General features: G+C 36.9%; 1 protein-coding gene and 1 non-coding gene across 3 annotated transcripts; one reads left to right on the plus strand and one right to left on the minus strand.

Annotated features, from left to right (window-relative positions):
- Nucleotides 15,090–18,377, plus strand: LOC18780110. 2 transcript variants are annotated; one of them, XM_007211612.2, is made up of 7 exons: nucleotides 15,090–15,340; nucleotides 15,481–15,570; nucleotides 15,764–15,918; nucleotides 16,335–16,455; nucleotides 17,561–17,680; nucleotides 17,763–17,833; nucleotides 17,923–18,377. In XM_007211612.2, the coding sequence occupies exons 1-7, from the start codon at nucleotides 15,230–15,232 to the stop codon at nucleotides 18,170–18,172; spliced, it is 918 nt and encodes a 305-aa protein (XP_007211674.1). In that variant the 5' UTR covers nucleotides 15,090–15,229; the 3' UTR covers nucleotides 18,173–18,377. The 2 variants fall into 2 exon arrangements, with proteins under 2 accessions (XP_007211674.1, XP_020417798.1); XM_020562209.1 differs by having other exon boundaries at nucleotides 15,282–15,348.
- TRNAW-CCA lies at nucleotides 18,601–18,672 on the minus strand. Its single transcript has one exon. It is a non-coding gene; the product is annotated as a tRNA-Trp (tRNA).

The following is an 18,881-nucleotide window of genomic DNA, read 5'->3' on the forward strand; positions in this document are numbered from 1 at the left end:
ACACCTAGTCACAGGTTGAAAAATGGCCACAAAATTTGTTACATTGGGCATAGAAAATGGTTACCAATCAATCATCCATATAGGAGGCAACGTGTAGCTTTTAATGGGAAACCTGAATATGGCATACCTCCCAAGCCATTAACCGGAGAAGAAGTGCTGCATATGGTTGAAAATGGTGACAGAGTTTGTTGGAAGAAGAAATCAATATTCTTTGATCTCGAGTATTGGAAATACCTTCCTGTGAGGCATGCCCTAGATGTTATGCACATTGAGAAGAATGTTTGCGATAGTATCATTGGTACATTGCTGGAGATCCTTGGAAAAAATAAAGATGGGATTGCTGCTCGATTAGATTTATTGAACATGTGGGTCAAAACTGATTTGCAACCCGAGTATGGAGAAAGACGTACTCGTTTGCCTCCTGGGCCTTGGAATTTGTCAAGAGCAGAGAAGAGAGAGGTTTGCAATTCTTTCTATGGTATGAAGGTCCCTGAAGGTTATTCTTCAAATATTAAAAATCTTGTATCTTTACAAGATTCAAGACTTCTTGGCCTTAAATCACATGATTGTCATACCTTAATGCAACAATTGCTCCCTGTGGCAATTCGTTCTGTTTTGGAGAAGCCTGCAAGGTATGCAATAACTCGTTTGTGCTTCTTCTTCAATGCTATATGTGCAAAGACTGTTGATGTTTCCAAGCTAGATAAGTTGGAAGAAGATGTAGTAGTTACTCTGTGTTTGCTTGAGAAGTACTTTCCCCCTTCATTCTTTGATATCATGGTTCATCTAGTAGTACATCTTGTCAGAGAAGTTCGTCTATGTGGGCCAATATATTTTAGGTGGATGTATCCGTTTGAAAGATATATGAAAGTGCTGAAGGGGTATGTTCAGAATCGTACTCGTCCCGAAGGTTGCATTGCTGAGCGTTATATAGCTGAAGAAGCGGTAGAGTTTTGTACTCAGCATTTATCTGATGTTAGTACAGTTGGAGTGCCTTCAAGCCAAAAGATGGGACTTTCAAAGCCATTATCAGGTTGCACAGTGAGCATAGTTGATCAGGACCTGTTGAATCAAGCACATCTATATGTCTTGGAGAATACGGAGGAAGTCCTACCTTATATCGAGTACGTATGAGTTTTATTCTTTAAGTTTCCATTTTAAATTATTTCTTATGTTTATCTTCTATATTTGGGACCGTAATGCTTGAATTTTTCGTGTCATGTAGGCAACATATGATCCACATCAAGACTGCTTATCCAAAATTTAGAAAGAGAACAAAGTGGCTGCAGGATAAGCACAATAGCACTTTCATTCAATGGCTACGCTTCAAGGTATATGTTGTTGAATAACATATTTCTCTTTTAATTTTCTTCTTATTTCTATGTTAGATTGAATTAAGATATGATTAATTTGCAGGTTCAAAGTGAACTTGAGGAAGACAATCATGGCGTATCAGAAAATTTAAGGTGGCTAGCAGCTGGTCCAAACATGGCAGTGCCATTATATAGGAGCTATCTTATTAAAGGTATTAAATTCAATATCAAGGCACAAGATGATGTGCGGACAACTCAAAATAGTGGAGTTTATTTACTTGCACATACCATGCAAGTTGCTAGTGCCAAGGATAAAAACCCAATTCTCTCAAATATGGGTTTCTATGGTGTCATTCAAGAAATTTGGGACCTTGACTACCAAAAGTTTACAATCCCAGTCTTTAGGTGTGATTGGATAGATAGTTCTGGTCTTGTAGTCGACGAACTTGGATTTACCCTTGTAGATTTGAGTAAAATTGGACATAGGAATGACCAATTTGTTTTGGCTTCTCAAGTCAAACAAATATTTTTTGTTGACGACCCGATGCATCGTGGTTGGTCGGTAGTGTTATCAATGCCTAATAGAGAATATAATGATGTTATTGGTGATGAAGTCTTAGGTGATGTGATAATTGAGTGTGAGCCATTTACTAGAGGGATGCCAAATGTTGACACATTTGATGAACTGGTGGGTGAGTTAGGTGGTCAAAATATTCGAGATGGGTGTGAAGATATATGGATTGAATGATGCTTATGTAATTGGCAGTGTATGACATTAATTTTGTAATATATTGTAATGTGATTTCTTCACTTTCTACGTTCAAATAAAACACGACGTTATTGTGAACCAATTATTCAGCATATTTACCGACGTCTTAAAGCAACGTAACAATGAAGAACCACGACGCTATTGTGAAGCAATTATTCAGGATATCACGTCGGGGAAGGATTAAGAACCGCCATGTAATTCAAAATAACACGACTCCAATCCCATAATACCGACGTCTAAAAAACGAGATATATAATCTGAACGTTAAAAAATACGACGTCATCATACATTTTCCACGTCGCAAGTTCTTTTATAAACGAAGAGGAACGAAATGAATTCCGACAGTAATTCATTATAACCGCCGTCTAATATCAATTAAACGACGTTATTTGTAATACGGCTCTCATCATAATCAACGCCGTCTATATGTTCTGTAATACGGCTCTCATTTATTTGGAACCGACGTTGTTTAAAAGTTCAACGTCGTCTATATTAATAAGTGCGTCGTGAGTAATGAATACATATAAATACAACGTCGACTATATAAATGCCACCGACGTTGTTTCCCATTTCAACGTCAACTATATAAATACATACGTCGTAAATAATGACACTGACAACTATTTCCACGTCATCTTTTTTAGAAAAATCGAAGTGGAAAATTTATTTCACGACGGTTGTTTGTAAATAAGAGACGTAGTAGATTTCAATAACGTCGTCTTCTCATGTATTTAAAGACGTCATATTTTTTCTTGTCGTAAAAATTATATTTAACGGCGTAGTGTTTTAGTTGTCGTCGTTGTATGTCTATCTTGCGGCCTTGTTCTTTTAATATGTGTCATATTTTTCCCTTTTAACGACGGTGATTTGTTTGAGTTGGTCGTCTATTCTCATCCTCGACTATTTTTTAGAACTTTAGCAGACTAAACACGTCTGTTTTTATTTGTTTTCGACGTTGTTGTATTTAACAACGTCTAATATTTATCGTCGTTGTTTGTTTCTGAAAATAGGACGTATAAATTTTGTAATACGACTTTCATATATTTGTAACCGACGTTGTTTCGTTGTTCAACGTCTACTCTATAAATACATACGTCGTAAATAATGACACTGACAACTATTTCCACGTCATCTTTTATAGAAAAATCGAAGTGGAAAATTTATTTTACGACGGCTGTTTTTATATAGGCGACGCAGTAGGTATCAATAACGTCGTCTTCTAATGTATTTAAAGACGTCATATTTTTTATTGTCGTGAAAATGATATTTAACGGCGTCTTGTTTTAATTTTCGTCGTTGTATGTCTATCTTGCGGCCTTGTTCTGTTAATATGTGTCATATTTTTCCTTTTTAACGACGGTTTTTTTAGAGAGTTGGTCGTCTATTCTCATCCTCGACTGCTTTTTTAGATCTTTTTGCAGTACAAAGACGTCGTTTTGTATTTGTTGATGACGTTGTATATTTTAACAACGACGGTGATTTAGCGTCGTGGTTTATGAGGGAAAAGATGACGGTGGATTCCACGACCATTGAAAAACCGAATACACGACGGTGATTTACCGTCGTCTTTTTTCTTTTTTGTAGTAGTGATTCAAGGGACATTTAGTCAACCTGATCCGCATTCCTCGCTCCCCACGGTCCGGGCATCCCCGAAACTCGTGGGACATTGTCAAACGCGCACTGACTCAACCAAAGGCAACTAGGATGTCCGTGGGCATTTTCATATCCGAAGGCAACCAATTTATCTGAAGGCAACTTAATAGCCGAAGGCAGCAATTGGGTACCTATGGTGGTTTAAAACAAATATATTTCTAAAAGAAAGGATTAAAGATTATAAAACTATTTCTTAATTATCCTTAAATCCTGTTGCCATTCATAAAAACTATAATTTTATTTCTCATCAAACCACTCAATCTGGTAATCACCTCATTTCCTACTTTCCAAGCCCTTTCTCATTTCCAACATAGCAGCATATGAATAAAACATTTAAATCCAATTAAACATGCTTGGAAAGCTATAGTCAATAATAACTTATTCAAGATCAAATAACAAAAATTAATTGCATAAAATCATTTATAAAGCAAAAGTCCACTCATTGAGCGTCCGAGCTAGCTTGACCCTTTGAGGGTCCTTCTTGCAGGTCCGAAGGCGCATGAGTTCCTATTTAAACCATTAAGAATATTTAATTAATAAAATTACTCAACATAAATTTTTAATTCAGAACCCTGACCCCCGGCTTCAAAAAGTGTGTGCACTTATTTTAAGATCATTCCTATGCCCACTTAAACATTTCAGACGGTTAGAACGGTCTGAGAAGACTCGAGACTCGATAAGCAATAAATTTCCATATTGGTCAACCCGGGACCTCATGGGGTCCACGACCTCCAATTATCAATATGAGAGTTTCTATAGGTTCCACATATTTTAATAACCATGTCTTGCTAGTTTGGTCTAAATCGAAAGGTCGGATTGATCACGATCGCACGATCGGACGGTTATGGTTTATTTAGCCCTAGGGTTCACGATTTTGGAGTATCTAGAACTCTGATTCACAATCCGTCAAATCCTACACAATTCTAGAAATACAAGGTACAACATACGTGAATTTGAGTTCGATCTAATGGTGCGAACATATTGAACCCGAAAATTGCACAATAGGCGAAATCCGCTTGAGGTTCAAACGGTATCCGAATTGGAATCCGAACACACCTACAAGCTCGTGACAACACGAGGATCATTTTAGGATACAATGTGGCCCCACCATACTGCCCACGCGCCGCCGCACGCTCTGGCAGCGCATGGGTGGCTAGATAAATTTCCAGCGGCCGGAAAAACTCCAAACCACCAGCCAAGCATCCTACCACAGGTTCAGGACATCGAGTGGAGCCACTTTTGTTGGACCTACCCTGAAAAATGACTGAAAGTGGCCGGAATTTCAACCCAAAATTTGGCCAAATTTTGAATCAAAAATCGGATCATCTAAGCTAGAAGTCGATCAAGTCCTACCCAACCATCAGCTAGAGCATGAAAAATAGGTGAGAAACCATACCTCACATGTTGAGATTGGTGGCCGGAGGACGGAGAACGAGCGATGGGAAGTTTGGACTAAAAATCGGTCGGGTTTCGTCATCCAAGTGAGTTGTCATAATCCATTGTTGAATTGGATTATTATCATCATCAGATGGTTGCCCTGCAATGTCAAGAAGGTCTATGTAGTCATTTTCTACAACCTTGTTCATTTCAGCCTCTTCATCATGTAGCTTAAGTTTCATATTATAATAGCAAAAGACAATCTTTTCCAGCCTAGTATATGGGAGACGGTTCCTTTGTTTCGTGTGAATAAGAGCAAATGTACTCAAATTTCGCTCACATGTAGATGATGACGATGTATGTGACAATATAAACATAGCAATTTTTTGCAAGTTCGGGGCAGAATCACCATGAAGGTTCCACCATTCTGGTGAGGGGATCGATTTTCTTGATTACAGTTTCTAAAACTTATCACCGGATTCACAATGTTTTGTGTTCAGTATGCATAAAACTAAACTTAATTAGGAAGATACTGTTTTGTGTTCACTTACCTCATCCCCAAATGCTTGCAAACCTCTATTCCCAGTTGGGTTCAACCTTTCAAATACGTGTTGGAGTCCTTAAAGTAACTCTTTATTGTGGCCAACCCCTGTTTCATATTGATATCTAGGGTTCAAGTAGTGGGCTACAAATAAGAAGATTAGTTAATACCCGTTGTATAAATTTAAAAATCGATGCACTTTTTTACTAAGAGATTAAAACATACCAGCTTGATGTAATAGACGAGATAATGTGACATCCTATTTGTGATTAATGATTTTGAGAATTCATTTTTTTCCCTTCAATTTCGAAATCTTTTCTTTCATTATGTGAAACATATCATATAAGATAGGCATGGTAGGAATTACCTCTGTGTCAACAATTCGCAGGATGCTATACAAAGGCTCATAGATGGATTGCACTCTTCCATGGCATCCCAGATTCTATGATCAAGGACTCGACTTTCAATTCTCTTCCCATCTTCTAATTCACTGAATCGACTATTATACCGTTCCTCACTTGTAAAAAGTTGCCTCAACCCAGCTTTCTTATTTAAGATGCTATTGATGGTGATGTAGTTTGTCGCAAACCAGGTTGCACTAGGTCAGACCAAATCCCCTTGACAGAAGATCCTCATCTGAGCCAATAGCCAACCATGATTGTAAATGTAGTTGGTTAATTTCCAAGCCTTATTTATGACATTTGCCACCAACTCTTGCTTCCCAATATCTTCAAATATTAGATCTATGCAATGTGCAACACAAGGAGTCCAATAAATAGGGTACCGCTCCATCATCATCTCTCCAGCCTTAACAGCCTTAACAAAGGTTGAACCATTGTCGGTGACAATATGAACAACATTCAATGGCCCAACCTCTTTTATGACATTTGGCGATGTACTTTGCATCCTTGGTTTTATTTGAAGCATCCACTGATTTCTTAAAAATAGTTTTCTTGTTTGAGAAGATCATGAAATTTATTATGGACAACCTTGTCGGGCCAGTCCATCCATCACTCATGATGGTGCATCCATACACGCCCCAATTTTCCCTTACCTTTTCCACATATGCTTGCATGTATGTGTGTTCCATATCTAAGTACTTATGCTTTATTTCATATCGTGATGGTGTGGCTACGCCTTGACCTAATATAATTGATTTGTACCACTTTGCGAAACCCAAGCGAAGGTGTCGTATAGCAGTGTAGCTCGGAAGTTCGAGTGTCGTATCCACAGAGAATAGTGTAAAGAAAATAACAGAGTTGGAAGAGAACAATTGTGATTAAGAAGTAGATTTAAGCAAGATTTGATTTAAAGAAAATTTAATTGATTAAAACACTAAGGCATTGGGGTTCCACTTTTAACATAAGCATGCTACTCTTATTAATTTGATCCACAAAATATTTTCCATTGTAATTGTTCAAAATAATTAAAGCACTTTTTAATTTCCTTTAGAAGTATTCTAAGCATAACTTGTACCATTGGCAACAAACTATCAAAAAATAATCTTCGTCGAAATTCTATTAATCTTACTAATTATCTCCTCTTTTAAAAGCATAAAGTTTTTACTACACAATGGGAAAAACATGATTAAACCCATGAAATAGATTATCCAACATTCATCAATTAATTAAAAATAAAAACTACAAATCCCATTTGAACAAAACTACAAATCCCATTTGAACAAAACTACAAATTCACATTAAAGCTTGAGTTTGGATCAAACTAATAAAAATTACATACTCATATTAAAAGGGTTCTCCCTAGCCTTAGCTAGGGAGTTAGTTTCCCATAAAATAAAACTAAAGAAATTAAAACTAGAAGAATTGGAGGAAGAAGAGAGAGCTCAAGAGAAGATTGTGAGCTTGGTGTGTGTTTTGAAGCTTGAAGACTTCTCTATTTATAGGGCTAAGAAGGAGAAACATCATAATGGATTCCAGCACGACCATTCCTATTTTAATGCAATACCTAACTCCCACTTCATCTTGCCTATGAATTGGCATTGAATTTGAGCTTCTTTGGAGCGGATGACACCTCACAAGCGTGTGAATTCAATTTCTTCTTGTTTGCTTCCATCCCATACTTCTTTTCCTTTCTTCTTTTGGCATGGGTGTGGCACTTCATGCATTCTTTTCAATTCTTTTCTTCTTGTGCTAGTTGTACTTCTTCCTTCATCATCATTGCTACATATATATGTTGAAGTTCTTTAATTGGCCACTAGCATATTATCTTTGGGTGGTACACTTCTTGGCATGCAAATTGAGTTGGTTTTCATAGCACATGCCTACATAGGAAGTCATTGATCTAAGTTAATAAAATAACATTAAACCAATTTGACCAAGTAAAAATATAAATGCATAAGATTATTTAATTACCCATTATAATTACTTTTAAAATTAAATTTTAAAAGAAATAAACATGTATTATTGTAATATTATCAATAATCGAACTCATATTAGCAATTGGTTTGTTTAAAATATTTAAGTTCAAGAAAGGGAAGTCATAAGGAATAAAGCAAAACGTTCTTGTTAGGCTGCAGCAATCATGTTCTTGAAATTAGGGGAACTTGCTTTTTGAGGAGCCACATTCTCAAGTATGAAGAATTTGTTGCAGTATCTTCCAAGTACCTCTGCTGAGTTTCTAATCATGCCTTTGATTGTTCTCTGTTTTGCCCTAGTGTTCTTGTGTGGCATTGGTACTAGAGGAGATCGGAGTGGGTCTCGAAGGCTTTGAGTGCAATGGTATTGTTGTTCACTAGCACCACTTGCTCCCCTTGCAAATCGTTTGCTTCCCATTCTGTAAACTCCTCCTTGTCTAAACCGTTCTTCTTGCTTCGATGCTCTAATGGCAGCAAGGTAATCTTCTTTCTCCGCAGGGTGCATGTCTGAAGGATATGCATATCCATCCTCATCATCATCATCATCATCATCATCAACAGGATTGCTACTTTTATTGCTCATGTATCCCCCTCTTGCTGTAGATCTTATGTTTTCTTCAACAGATTTCTTATGTTGTTTGCTAGACTCTTTATCCTTTATCCATGCAATTACCTCATTCTTAATATCTGGTGGTACTTCTTTGCACTTCTTTACACTCTTATGTGGATCAAATCCGGCCAAATGATACTTTAGCCATGTAATTTCACCACTTTTAAATGTGGATTCACAAAATGTGCATATTGTACCATGCTTATTGCCTTCTATTGGATGAGCATATTTCCATGCCACATCAAGACTACCAAGCACACTACCATGCACTACCACTTGCCATTTTTAATCTATCACACTTAAATATATTAAATTAGCTTACAATATCAAATCTATCACAAAAATAATACAGACCATGAAGGAGAGCCACGTACCAGAAACAGTAGTCAAAGAGAACTTGCAAATAAGGAAAGAAGCTCACGAACTAAATAAAAATTGAAAAGCTAGCAGAGAAAGAAGAGAAGTGAAGATTTGGTGCCCCAAAAGAAGCAAAACAGCCTCTGATTTAAAGAGGGCTTCTCCCGTGATAACAGTGGGAAGTTTTGGGGTTTGGGGGACAATGGTATATGGGCTTTGCAGACTTTATTTTATGGATTCCAGTTGGATGATTCTCTGGCTTTGATGGAGCTAAAGGTAGTCAGATTTTTTGGAGGTATGTGGGCAGTGAATTGGATATTGCCAATTGCCTAAATTGGATATTGCCAATTGATTTTGCATAGATTCTTCATATTAATAATTAATTGATACTCCAAAAAATCTTCTGAATTGGATATTGCCAATTGCCTTCAAAAATATCTAATCACCGGCCACATACCTTCAATTCAGTGGACTGTGTCAGTATTTTGGGTTTTAATTTGCTTCAAAACTTTTGAATTTTTTTTGAATTTTGTTATGGGTATTGGGAAATATCGAGGATAACGACAAAATATCGGAGATATCGCACTTATCGGGGATATATTGTCGATACAGGGGAATATATGGTGTTATCCCCCCAGTATCGGTGTCGACAATTAAAAATACAAATATATTGGTGTACCGGCCGATATTTCAATCCTTGGCCATGACATACTGCTAGGTGTCACTCATGGTTTGTGAAAGCCCTGTGAGGACTAATTACAATTAGCCTTCACCAATAAGGAGAATTGTATAGAGGGATACAATTCACAGATGATTTAGAAGAAACCATTCTTACCTATGGCCTCACTAATTAGAACCTATAAGATTACACACTAAAAAGGTTGTTAGATATATGCCCTAGGAGCCAATATAAAATGGATAATTCTAAGGAAATAATATATAATAATCAAAGGGGCAAGAACGTTGCTTTAGATACATAACGTACACAAAGTAACAAGTCCATGGATTAAGATATAAATGGAAAGTGGTCTAAAGAAGTTAGATGTACGAGACCTTTCCATACATATAAATATCGTATCCTAGAATGTTCTTGGTCTTAGGATCACCAATTGGACAATGGTGACCCGCAAAGACTGGTACACATTATGCCTGCTCAATTTGGAGGATGACTAGTCTCAAGTCATTCGTGTAGAGACACTGAGACAGATGTGTAGGTGCTCTATAGAAGATGGAGTCCACTAAACGCGATCAACTCTAGAATTCTTGTATGGAAGTCTTACTCACAAGTGTCAAACAAAGAATTCTAAGTTGTGATAATGCAAATTAATCCTTAGACCTGAGACATCACAGTTGTCTTGTGTATATGTTGTTTCTTTTTGAGAGCACTATATGGTCGTATCAAAATGATGTGACTTGAAGGTGTTTCTCAAGATTCTCAGCATGTATGCAGAGACAAATGAATGTACAACAAGGAATCTCTGCTCTTAGTATGAAAAGAGATTACTCTAAAGATATGATTCGTGAATCTTTGGCCAAAGTATTGGATGGAAATTGAAACAAGAGTGTTTGCAATTTCATCAAATTGAATCATATAATCTAGAGATGTCATATTAGGGATTTTACACAAGTTTACCATATCTCGAGAATATGACATAGAGTATTGAATTAGAGAAGGATCGAATTGCATTGTAATCACAAACTGACTAGGTTCTCTAAATGAATTTTTTTTAGCTTGGGTGGCCATGACATACTGCTAGGTGTCACTAATGGCTTATGGAAGCCCTGTAATGACTAATTATAATTAGCCTTCGCCAATAGGAAGAATTCTATGGAGGGATACAATTCACACTTGATTCAGAGTGAATCATTCATACCCACTTCCTCACTAATTAGAACCTATAAGATTGCACACTGAAAAGGAATCGATTGGGAAATTAAGAAGAGAATGAATGATTTTGTGACTTGGTCAAAGTCAATGTGAAAGTCAAAGGTCAAAGTCAAAAGTCAAAGGTCAAAGGTCAAACGATTGACCCGACACTTGACACGGTCAACTAAGGATGACCGGGACCAACACTCGTTAGACAAGTGAGTGGTTAAATTAGTTAAGTCACTAGAGTAATTAAATTAATTAGATAAATTTAATTATTCAATTAAAGTTATGAAACTTTAATTAAAGGTCCCATATGACTTGGGAATTCAAAAAGGATTTGACCATATGGACTTTGGCACATATGTGACACATTATAGGATTAATGTGTTGGACCAAGATAGCAAAAAGATGACACACAAAATGGGGTGTGCCTACATTAGGGCTTGGGGGTATTTTTGTCACTCTTGTGACATTTTTGATCATATAAGTGTGTAGCTATGGTATCCTATCATCCTAGGGTTTTCAAGTTGGTAAAATTGGAAGAGAGAAAACATCAAACTCTCTCTCCCTAACCCCTTCAATCTATCACATCAAGGGAGGGTGCTAGCACCACTCTTCACTTGTTGTCTACTCATTCTCTCATCCTATTCAATCCTTGGTGAAGAGCTTTGGGGAGGTGCATATCTTTGTACCTATTTGGAGAGCTACAAGGTGGAGAATCAACATCAAAGGGAGAGCCAACAACAAAGGGACCACTCCCTCTACTTGAACACCATTCTTGGTTTCAAGATTCGCTCCAAGGGCCTGAACATCTTATCTTTCTCTCAAATAGGATTTAGAGAGTCTTTGGTGCACACATTCATAGACTTATAAAGATTGGGACCAAATGAGACTTGCATGAATCCCTAGTTTATTTAATGCTTCCGCTCTTACTTTGATTTCATATTAGATATGGCTTGCTAGGTGATTTATACTCTCAAAGTTTGGTTGTAGAGTTTTTAGAAATCTCTACACAACACCATTCCCAAAATATTCCCTTCAAAAGTATGGATCGATAATTAAAAAGAGAATAAATAATTTTGTAGCCTGGTCAGAGTCAAAGTCAAAAGTTAAAGTCAAAGGTCAAATTGTTGACCCGAGACTTGACGCGGTCAACATACGGTGAATAGGACCGATGCTTGTTAGACAAGTTAGTGATTTAATTTGTAAGTCATTAAACAAATTAAACAAATTAGATTAGCTTAATGAATTAATTAAAGTTGTGGAACTTTAGTTTGGGTCCTACGTGACTTAAAATATTTATTGAAATGGACCTTATAGACTTTGGCAAAGTGTGACACATTATGAGATTAATGTAGTAGACCAAAGTAGCCCAAAAAGGCCAAGGATAGGGAGGGTGCTGCACATGGGCTCTTTAGGGGCACATGTGTGACAATATGTGTCTATATATTCATAGCCATAGCACCACACCTCCTTAGGGTTTTTCAAGTTAGATATTGAGAAAGAGAGGAAACATCAAACCTCTCTTCCTTGCTCTCTCTTGGCCGGCTACTTGAGGAAGAAAAGGCTAGCACCCATCTTCTCCTCAAGCTTCCTTATTCTCCTATTCCATTCCATCCTTGGTGAAGATTCTTTTGGGGGTGCACCCTTAGTATGCCAATTTGGAGACAAGTGTGGAGAGCCAACATCAAATGGACCAATCACTCTACTTGAACACCATCCTTGGTTTCAAGATTCGCTCCAAGGGTATGTGTTCTTAATCCTCCTTGCAATAGTTATCTTAAAGAGTCATTAGTGCTATTTTCATAAACCTATAAAGATTGGGACCTAAGATGAGACTTATATGAATCTCTAACTATTTCCTTGGTTCTACTTTATTTGATTTCATATTTGATATGCATATGCTAGATGATTTGTTTTCTCATAAATTCATAGGATTTTAGAAATCCCTACACAATAATTTTCCTTTAGTTATACGGTGGTAGTATTGTGGGATAAATTTTGTGACTTATTGAATTTTAGGTTAACATTGTGTTATTTTATATTAATATTCATTTCAGAAAAATTTAAGGATTTTTAATTAATTAAGACATGTTGGTTAATATTAAATGAAATTGATGATGTGGCACATGTCACATCATTTGGACTCAAACTTGATGTACAAATTTGGTGTCCCTAGTATTATTATTATTAAAAATATTGTTTACCACATAAGCCTCGTTAATGGACATGGGCCTGCCCTGGGCTTTAACGAGTTGAAGGAAATATATGGGTCTGGGCGAGCTGAGCTTTCATCATAAAATTAAAGCCCAAGTTCGCCCCATGGGCTGGGATTTCATGGGCCACATTGGACAAGGCATGGGCTGTCCCGATTGGGCCGTGCCAAAATGGGCTAATTTTTGAAAGTTTAGAAAAAAAATAAAAAACTTGACAAAAAAATAGATGATTTTCATTCAAAGTCTGAAAGTACAATTAAAAGTATAGTGTGATACAAAAGTCTTGTACAAATAGTCTATTCAAGCCCCTTCCAAACGAATAGTCTATTCAAGCCCCTTCCAAACGAATAGTCTATTCAAGCCCATTCCAAATGAATAGTCTATTCAAGCAAATAGCCTATTTATGCAAAAATAGAGTCTGATACAAATTAAAATTAAAGTATTCTAAACCAAAAAGATTTTAGCATTGAATTGTCTTATTTTCAGATTCACTTTCAACCTCTTCATTGGCTTCCATCCAATTTGGTATTGATGCTTTAATGTTCATTAATTCTTCAGAGCGTTGCTCATCTTGTACTGTATCTTGCATCCTTGAATTTTCTAAGGCCAAATCTTTCAAGCAAATTAATTTTTCGATTGTATTTGGACTCAAACTAGCCCTCTTCTCAGATACAAATCTACCACCTGTATTAAAACATGATTCTGATGCTACAGAGGGAAAATAATTATAGACAAGATAACAAAAACCAGGTGATGAAGCAAAAATTGAGAGGAGAGGCAAGGGATTTAGAGGCATACATACCTATTGGACTTGGATCTTCTTTTAAACCCTAATTCGCACACTAGGATTGTCTATTGGACTTAGATCTACAATGACAGATTTGAAGAGTGAGGGGGAGAGAGAGAGAGATGAAGATAGAGAGATGGAGAGAGATGTGGAGAGTAGGGGTGGGCACGGTTCGGTTTGGACCGATTTTTGCCTCAAATTGGAACCGAATCCGGTACTATTTATTCAGTTTAGTTCGGTCCGATTTTAACAAAAAAAATTTATAAAACTGCCCGGTTAGGGTTGAATCGATTCTGGTTCAGTTTTGAACCAGATTATTATTAAAATTATTTCATATTATATTTTTATACAAATTTCAACTGAAATTTTATTTTTTTGGCTTGAAAATTAACAAATTATCCAATTTCATACAAAAAGAAATATTGATGCTAGAAAAGAGAGATGTTTTGAAATTAAACTTGCGTAAATATTAATTATGAGATTAAAAATATAGCATTGGATATAAATAAATATTAAAATTATATATTTTTTAATTTGACCTGTTCGATTTGGCCTGGTTCAGTTTGTTGGGTTATAGAACCAGAACAGGAACCGATTAGAATCGGTTTGGTTCAGTTTTTTGAATTGGGTTTGACTTTTTGGTCAACACGATTTTTTTCGGTTTTTTCCTGTCTGGTTTGGTTCAATTGATCGGTTTTTTGGTTCCGATGCCCACCCCTAGTGGAGAGTGTCTAGCGGCTAGGGTTAGAATCATTAGATGAGCTTGTGATGCTTCTTTTCTATAGAGGTAATGGGCCTTTCTCAAGAGCTCTGAAAACCAAGGTAATAGTTACTAACAAGAGGTATTGGACCTCTTTCCCACAAAAAAGTAATCGTTACTTATATATATAATTATATATGTAGCTGGCCTATGGGCCGGGTTTTAATGAGCGGGTTAGACTAGGCCTTTGTGGGTTGAAGTGAATCGGGTCCATGAGTTGGGTTGAGCTTTAGACACTCTAGTCCAGATTTAGCCCACTGAATAATGGGTCAGGCTGGGCTTTTTTTTTTGGGCTGGGCGGGCTTCCATCGGCTCATAGGCTCATGGGCCAAATAATGACCTGTATCAAAGCAGAAGCAACTTTTTTTAAAAAGTGACAACAATTCCAAAGTGGCCCTAGTTAATGGAGAAGGTTCCCTACAAAAGAAAGATCATAGTGGAGTAAGGAAGGGAAGGTTCCCGCCCAGCTTACTGAAACAAAGACAAAGAGCTTATAATTAGAAGATAATTTCAAAAGGAACGCCAGGCCATTACTCAAATTTCAGTACTCGTTAGAGAGAGAGCAAGAGAGAGCGTTTGTGTGGCGGGAAATTAAGAGGAAAATGAACTCGCCGTCGTCGTCGGCAGAAGAAGCCCCTGATCTGGTGTGCCAGCTCGACAACGTCCAGGGTATGGTCGATGCCCTCACCACCGTCCGCTGGAAACGCCAGCAGGTGGGTCGGTGGGTTCCTCCCCAACTTCAAATTTTTCACATATGCCACAGATGAATGTTGGTTAATTTTTTATGCTTTGTGGAAGACGAGTCTGCTATGATATCTAGGGCTTTTTCATGACTTACCATTTTGCAATTTAGGACGCAGTCATGGAATTATCAGAACACGGCGTCGTTTTAATTGTCGAGGAAACCGGTTGTCTTCAGGCCAAAGTTTATCTCCAGCGTGAGGTACTACAAATACTACTGCTAACACTTACTTGATTTTTCACTTCTTACTCACAGTATATACAAAATGCTTAATCACCCTGTTTCTGTTTGGCTCCCAAGAAAATCACAACAGATCAGATTCAGATGCCTTATTTATTTTTTGACATCGCTGAGAAAATTTCTGTTGGTTGGTTGGTTGGGTGTTGGTTTGTAGCTTTTTACTCGTTATGAATACAACGGGCAAGGTCGGCCCAGGTTTGGAGTCAGTTTGGGGCTCTTTGTGGATTGTTTGAACACATTTTCAGTTCCTGGACAATCAAGCATTCTAGAAATTCGATATCCGGGGCCCGACATGCAGCTTCTTCTCAAGTATCTTCTTCTTCTTCATATGCTCCATTTTTCACTAAATTACTTAAATCATCTTTGATTTTGTACCACATTGTTGTGTACCTTTTATCACATGAATTACATGAAATATTGTGTTGTCATACAAACTCTTTATGGTGCTCCACACCTATATTTGCTTTTCTGCTGCTTTTCGAGTTCAAAATACATTTGGATTTTTTAAATCTTATTTTATGAACTCTTCCCCTTCTTTCTTTCACAATTGAATATTCCTTGTAGATTATGTGATAGCAGATAAGTTGTGTTCATTTGGAGATGCTTAAGTCAGCAATTGTAATAGTAATACACTAGCTACTTCATGATCCTTGTATTTATGCTTTCAATCCATGACAAATCAATCAAATCTATTCATGACAGTGTTTTCTTACATGTTCTGTTAGGTCTGTTGATTCGTTGGATGCTTGCATTTATGCAGAGATCAGGACAAGAATCCCAGATACAGTTTCTTGGGACTACAATTTTGAACCTGCAGGGAGCACCCCACTCACTTTCACTGTTAAGGTATGATCATTCATATATACTCATATGAAGAGCGTACAAACTGCTCTCTCCTTCATCATTCTCTCTCTCAATATTTAAATGATTACATACGAGATACTGAAATTTCTATGTAATGGGGATAAAATAGAAATCAGACCTGGTGTGACTTTGTTATAGGTTCAGAATGCCCTTTAGCATGCTGCTTCAAGTGCAACAAGGTTGCAACTGAAGCGTCCCCTGAAAACCTTCTTATACATTCTTCACATTGCATGTTTCCTATTTCCATCTGGCGAAATGACTTTCTACCATATCTGCTTGTTTTAAAAGTATTTGTTATTTCCATCTGGCCAAATGATTTTCTACCCATATCTGCTTCAAAAAACCAAGATTTGTGTTTTAAAAGTATAAAGAATTGGTTAGTTACTGACAAGAATCCATATTATCTTCAATTTAACCTCTTTTCCATTTAATGAGTGGGTACCTTCTCCAAAAGATCTTCAAATTAACTTCTATTGATCTCCTTATTTTCATTATCAGTTTTACCTGCCACTATATGTGTTGTGCATCATATTTGTCATAAATATGAAGTTTGAGGTTAATAAGATTAGAATGGTCAAGGTGTGTGATAGTTTAATGTAATTGAAGTATTTATCTGGACATCATTTGTCTGTGTGTCTGTCTGCCATCTTTGAATCACGAATCAAATTAGTTCTTTGGGCATATATATAAATATATAAGATAATGGATATGCATGCATTACAGTTGAGGTGTGCCATTAGAGTATGCTGTATCCCTCGGTGCTCTTTAAGGTCGTCAATCCAGAGTAATAAACAAGGGTAATTTATGATATTAGAAAAGGGGGTAATGAGTGCCACAAGGAAAACCAAAGGGAGGTCCTCTAACCCAAGGGGGCGTTATCTAATTTTAGCCCTTTAACCGGAAAACAAAAGAAGAGGGAAAGAATACCAATTAATGATACTTGTGGAGGATGGGTTCATGTATTCACTGAACAATATATAGTAAGTAGCACTCAAATATAAATGTTCTGGATATATCGAATATGTTCTTGACTCATATTGAAGTTCTTTTTACCTTATTGTTGTTTGACATCTAATCTAAACAACAGTCTGCAGCGTTGAAGGAAGCAATTGATGATCTTGAGTGGCCTGGATCAAGCATCCAGATCAATCTACAACCAGTTCCTCCTATCGTTACCTTCAGAGGTGAAGGCCATGGGGATTTGCAGGTAAATATTGTTTCTATCTTAGAAGCAATCACTTACTGTGATGATTCCAAATGTCAGAGTTCTAAATCTGTCTTTATTGCAGATAGACTTGATGTATTATGTGAATACTGATCTTTTGGTTGCATTTCATTGTGATCGTCAAGTATCTTACAAGTATGTTTTAAATATGACTTTCGAACATTACATCCACCGCACCACTTCTAGTTTGTTAATTGTGTTGGTTCTGACCCTAATGCTCTTAGGTACAAATACAAGTTCCTTCGAGCTACAACTTCTAACATTCCAGGCAGCGTAATTAAAGATAATAGAGGAAGCAAGTTGACTATTGGGAGAGGTGGATTGCTGAAAGTTCAACACCTTGTTTCAGTGGCAAGGCCGTCCACTTCACACCCACGTATCGATTCTGCTGGATATCAGCAACCTAGTCGAATTGCTTATATTGAATTCTTTGTGAAACCGGAGGAAGATGAAGACGCTGCAAACAATCAGTAGGCGATTAATGCAAGATGCTTGCAAATTCTCAATCAAGTTTGTAGCTACTGTTTTCCCACAGTAATTTGAGGGGGTGAAGTTGCCCACACCACATGGCCCCGCGGAAACTAATTGTAACTTTCTGATGAGAGAGATGTATTATTTGATCGATTAAATAGCTTGATCGCTTAATTATCAAATTGTTATGCCCCTTTTTATCTTTTCATGTTTATGGGCGAATTCCGCATATTTTTTTTATATTTAGAATTTGCATATATAACATATAGGCAACATATATCGTCAAGAGCGAATTTCCTCACTTATTAACTTACCCGCCTCCCAAAAAATCAAAAAACAAAAACCTGACCGTCTAAAAGAAACAGTCATCTATCACGTATCGCTGACATTTTTTGTGCAAAAATTAAAAATTTCTAGAGGATCGTAGGAATTGAACCCGACGTGAATCGAACACGCAACCTTCTGATCTGGAGTCAGACGCGCTACCATTGCGCCACGGATCCTTGTTGTTCTTACTTGACAAAAGAAGCTATATAACAGAACTTTGGAAGACAAATGAGGCTTCGGTTCAAGGGAGCACGAGCCTACCAACAAACAGAACTTTAATAAAGAGAACAATAAATTCTGTATAAATCCATGGAATGTGGATTACCACCATTATATCCATATTATTTCCACTTTTTGTTATTTTGTAACATATGTTATTAGTATA

This window comes from Prunus persica, chromosome G4 (genome assembly GCF_000346465.2).
Source record: "Prunus persica cultivar Lovell chromosome G4, Prunus_persica_NCBIv2, whole genome shotgun sequence".
In the NCBI taxonomy this organism is placed as follows: domain Eukaryota; kingdom Viridiplantae; phylum Streptophyta; class Magnoliopsida; order Rosales; family Rosaceae; genus Prunus; species Prunus persica.

Coding starts and splice junctions, on each gene's coding strand:
- LOC18780110 (XM_007211612.2), top strand. CDS start 15,230: ATGAACTCGCCGTCGTCGTCGGCAGAAGAAGCCCCTGATCTGGTGTGC. Junction 15,341..15,480: donor TCCGCTGGAAACGCCAGCAG/GTGGGTCGGTGG, acceptor TTTGCAATTTAG/GACGCAGTCATGGAATTATC. Junction 16,456..17,560: donor CACTCACTTTCACTGTTAAG/GTATGATCATTC, acceptor TCTAAACAACAG/TCTGCAGCGTTGAAGGAAGC.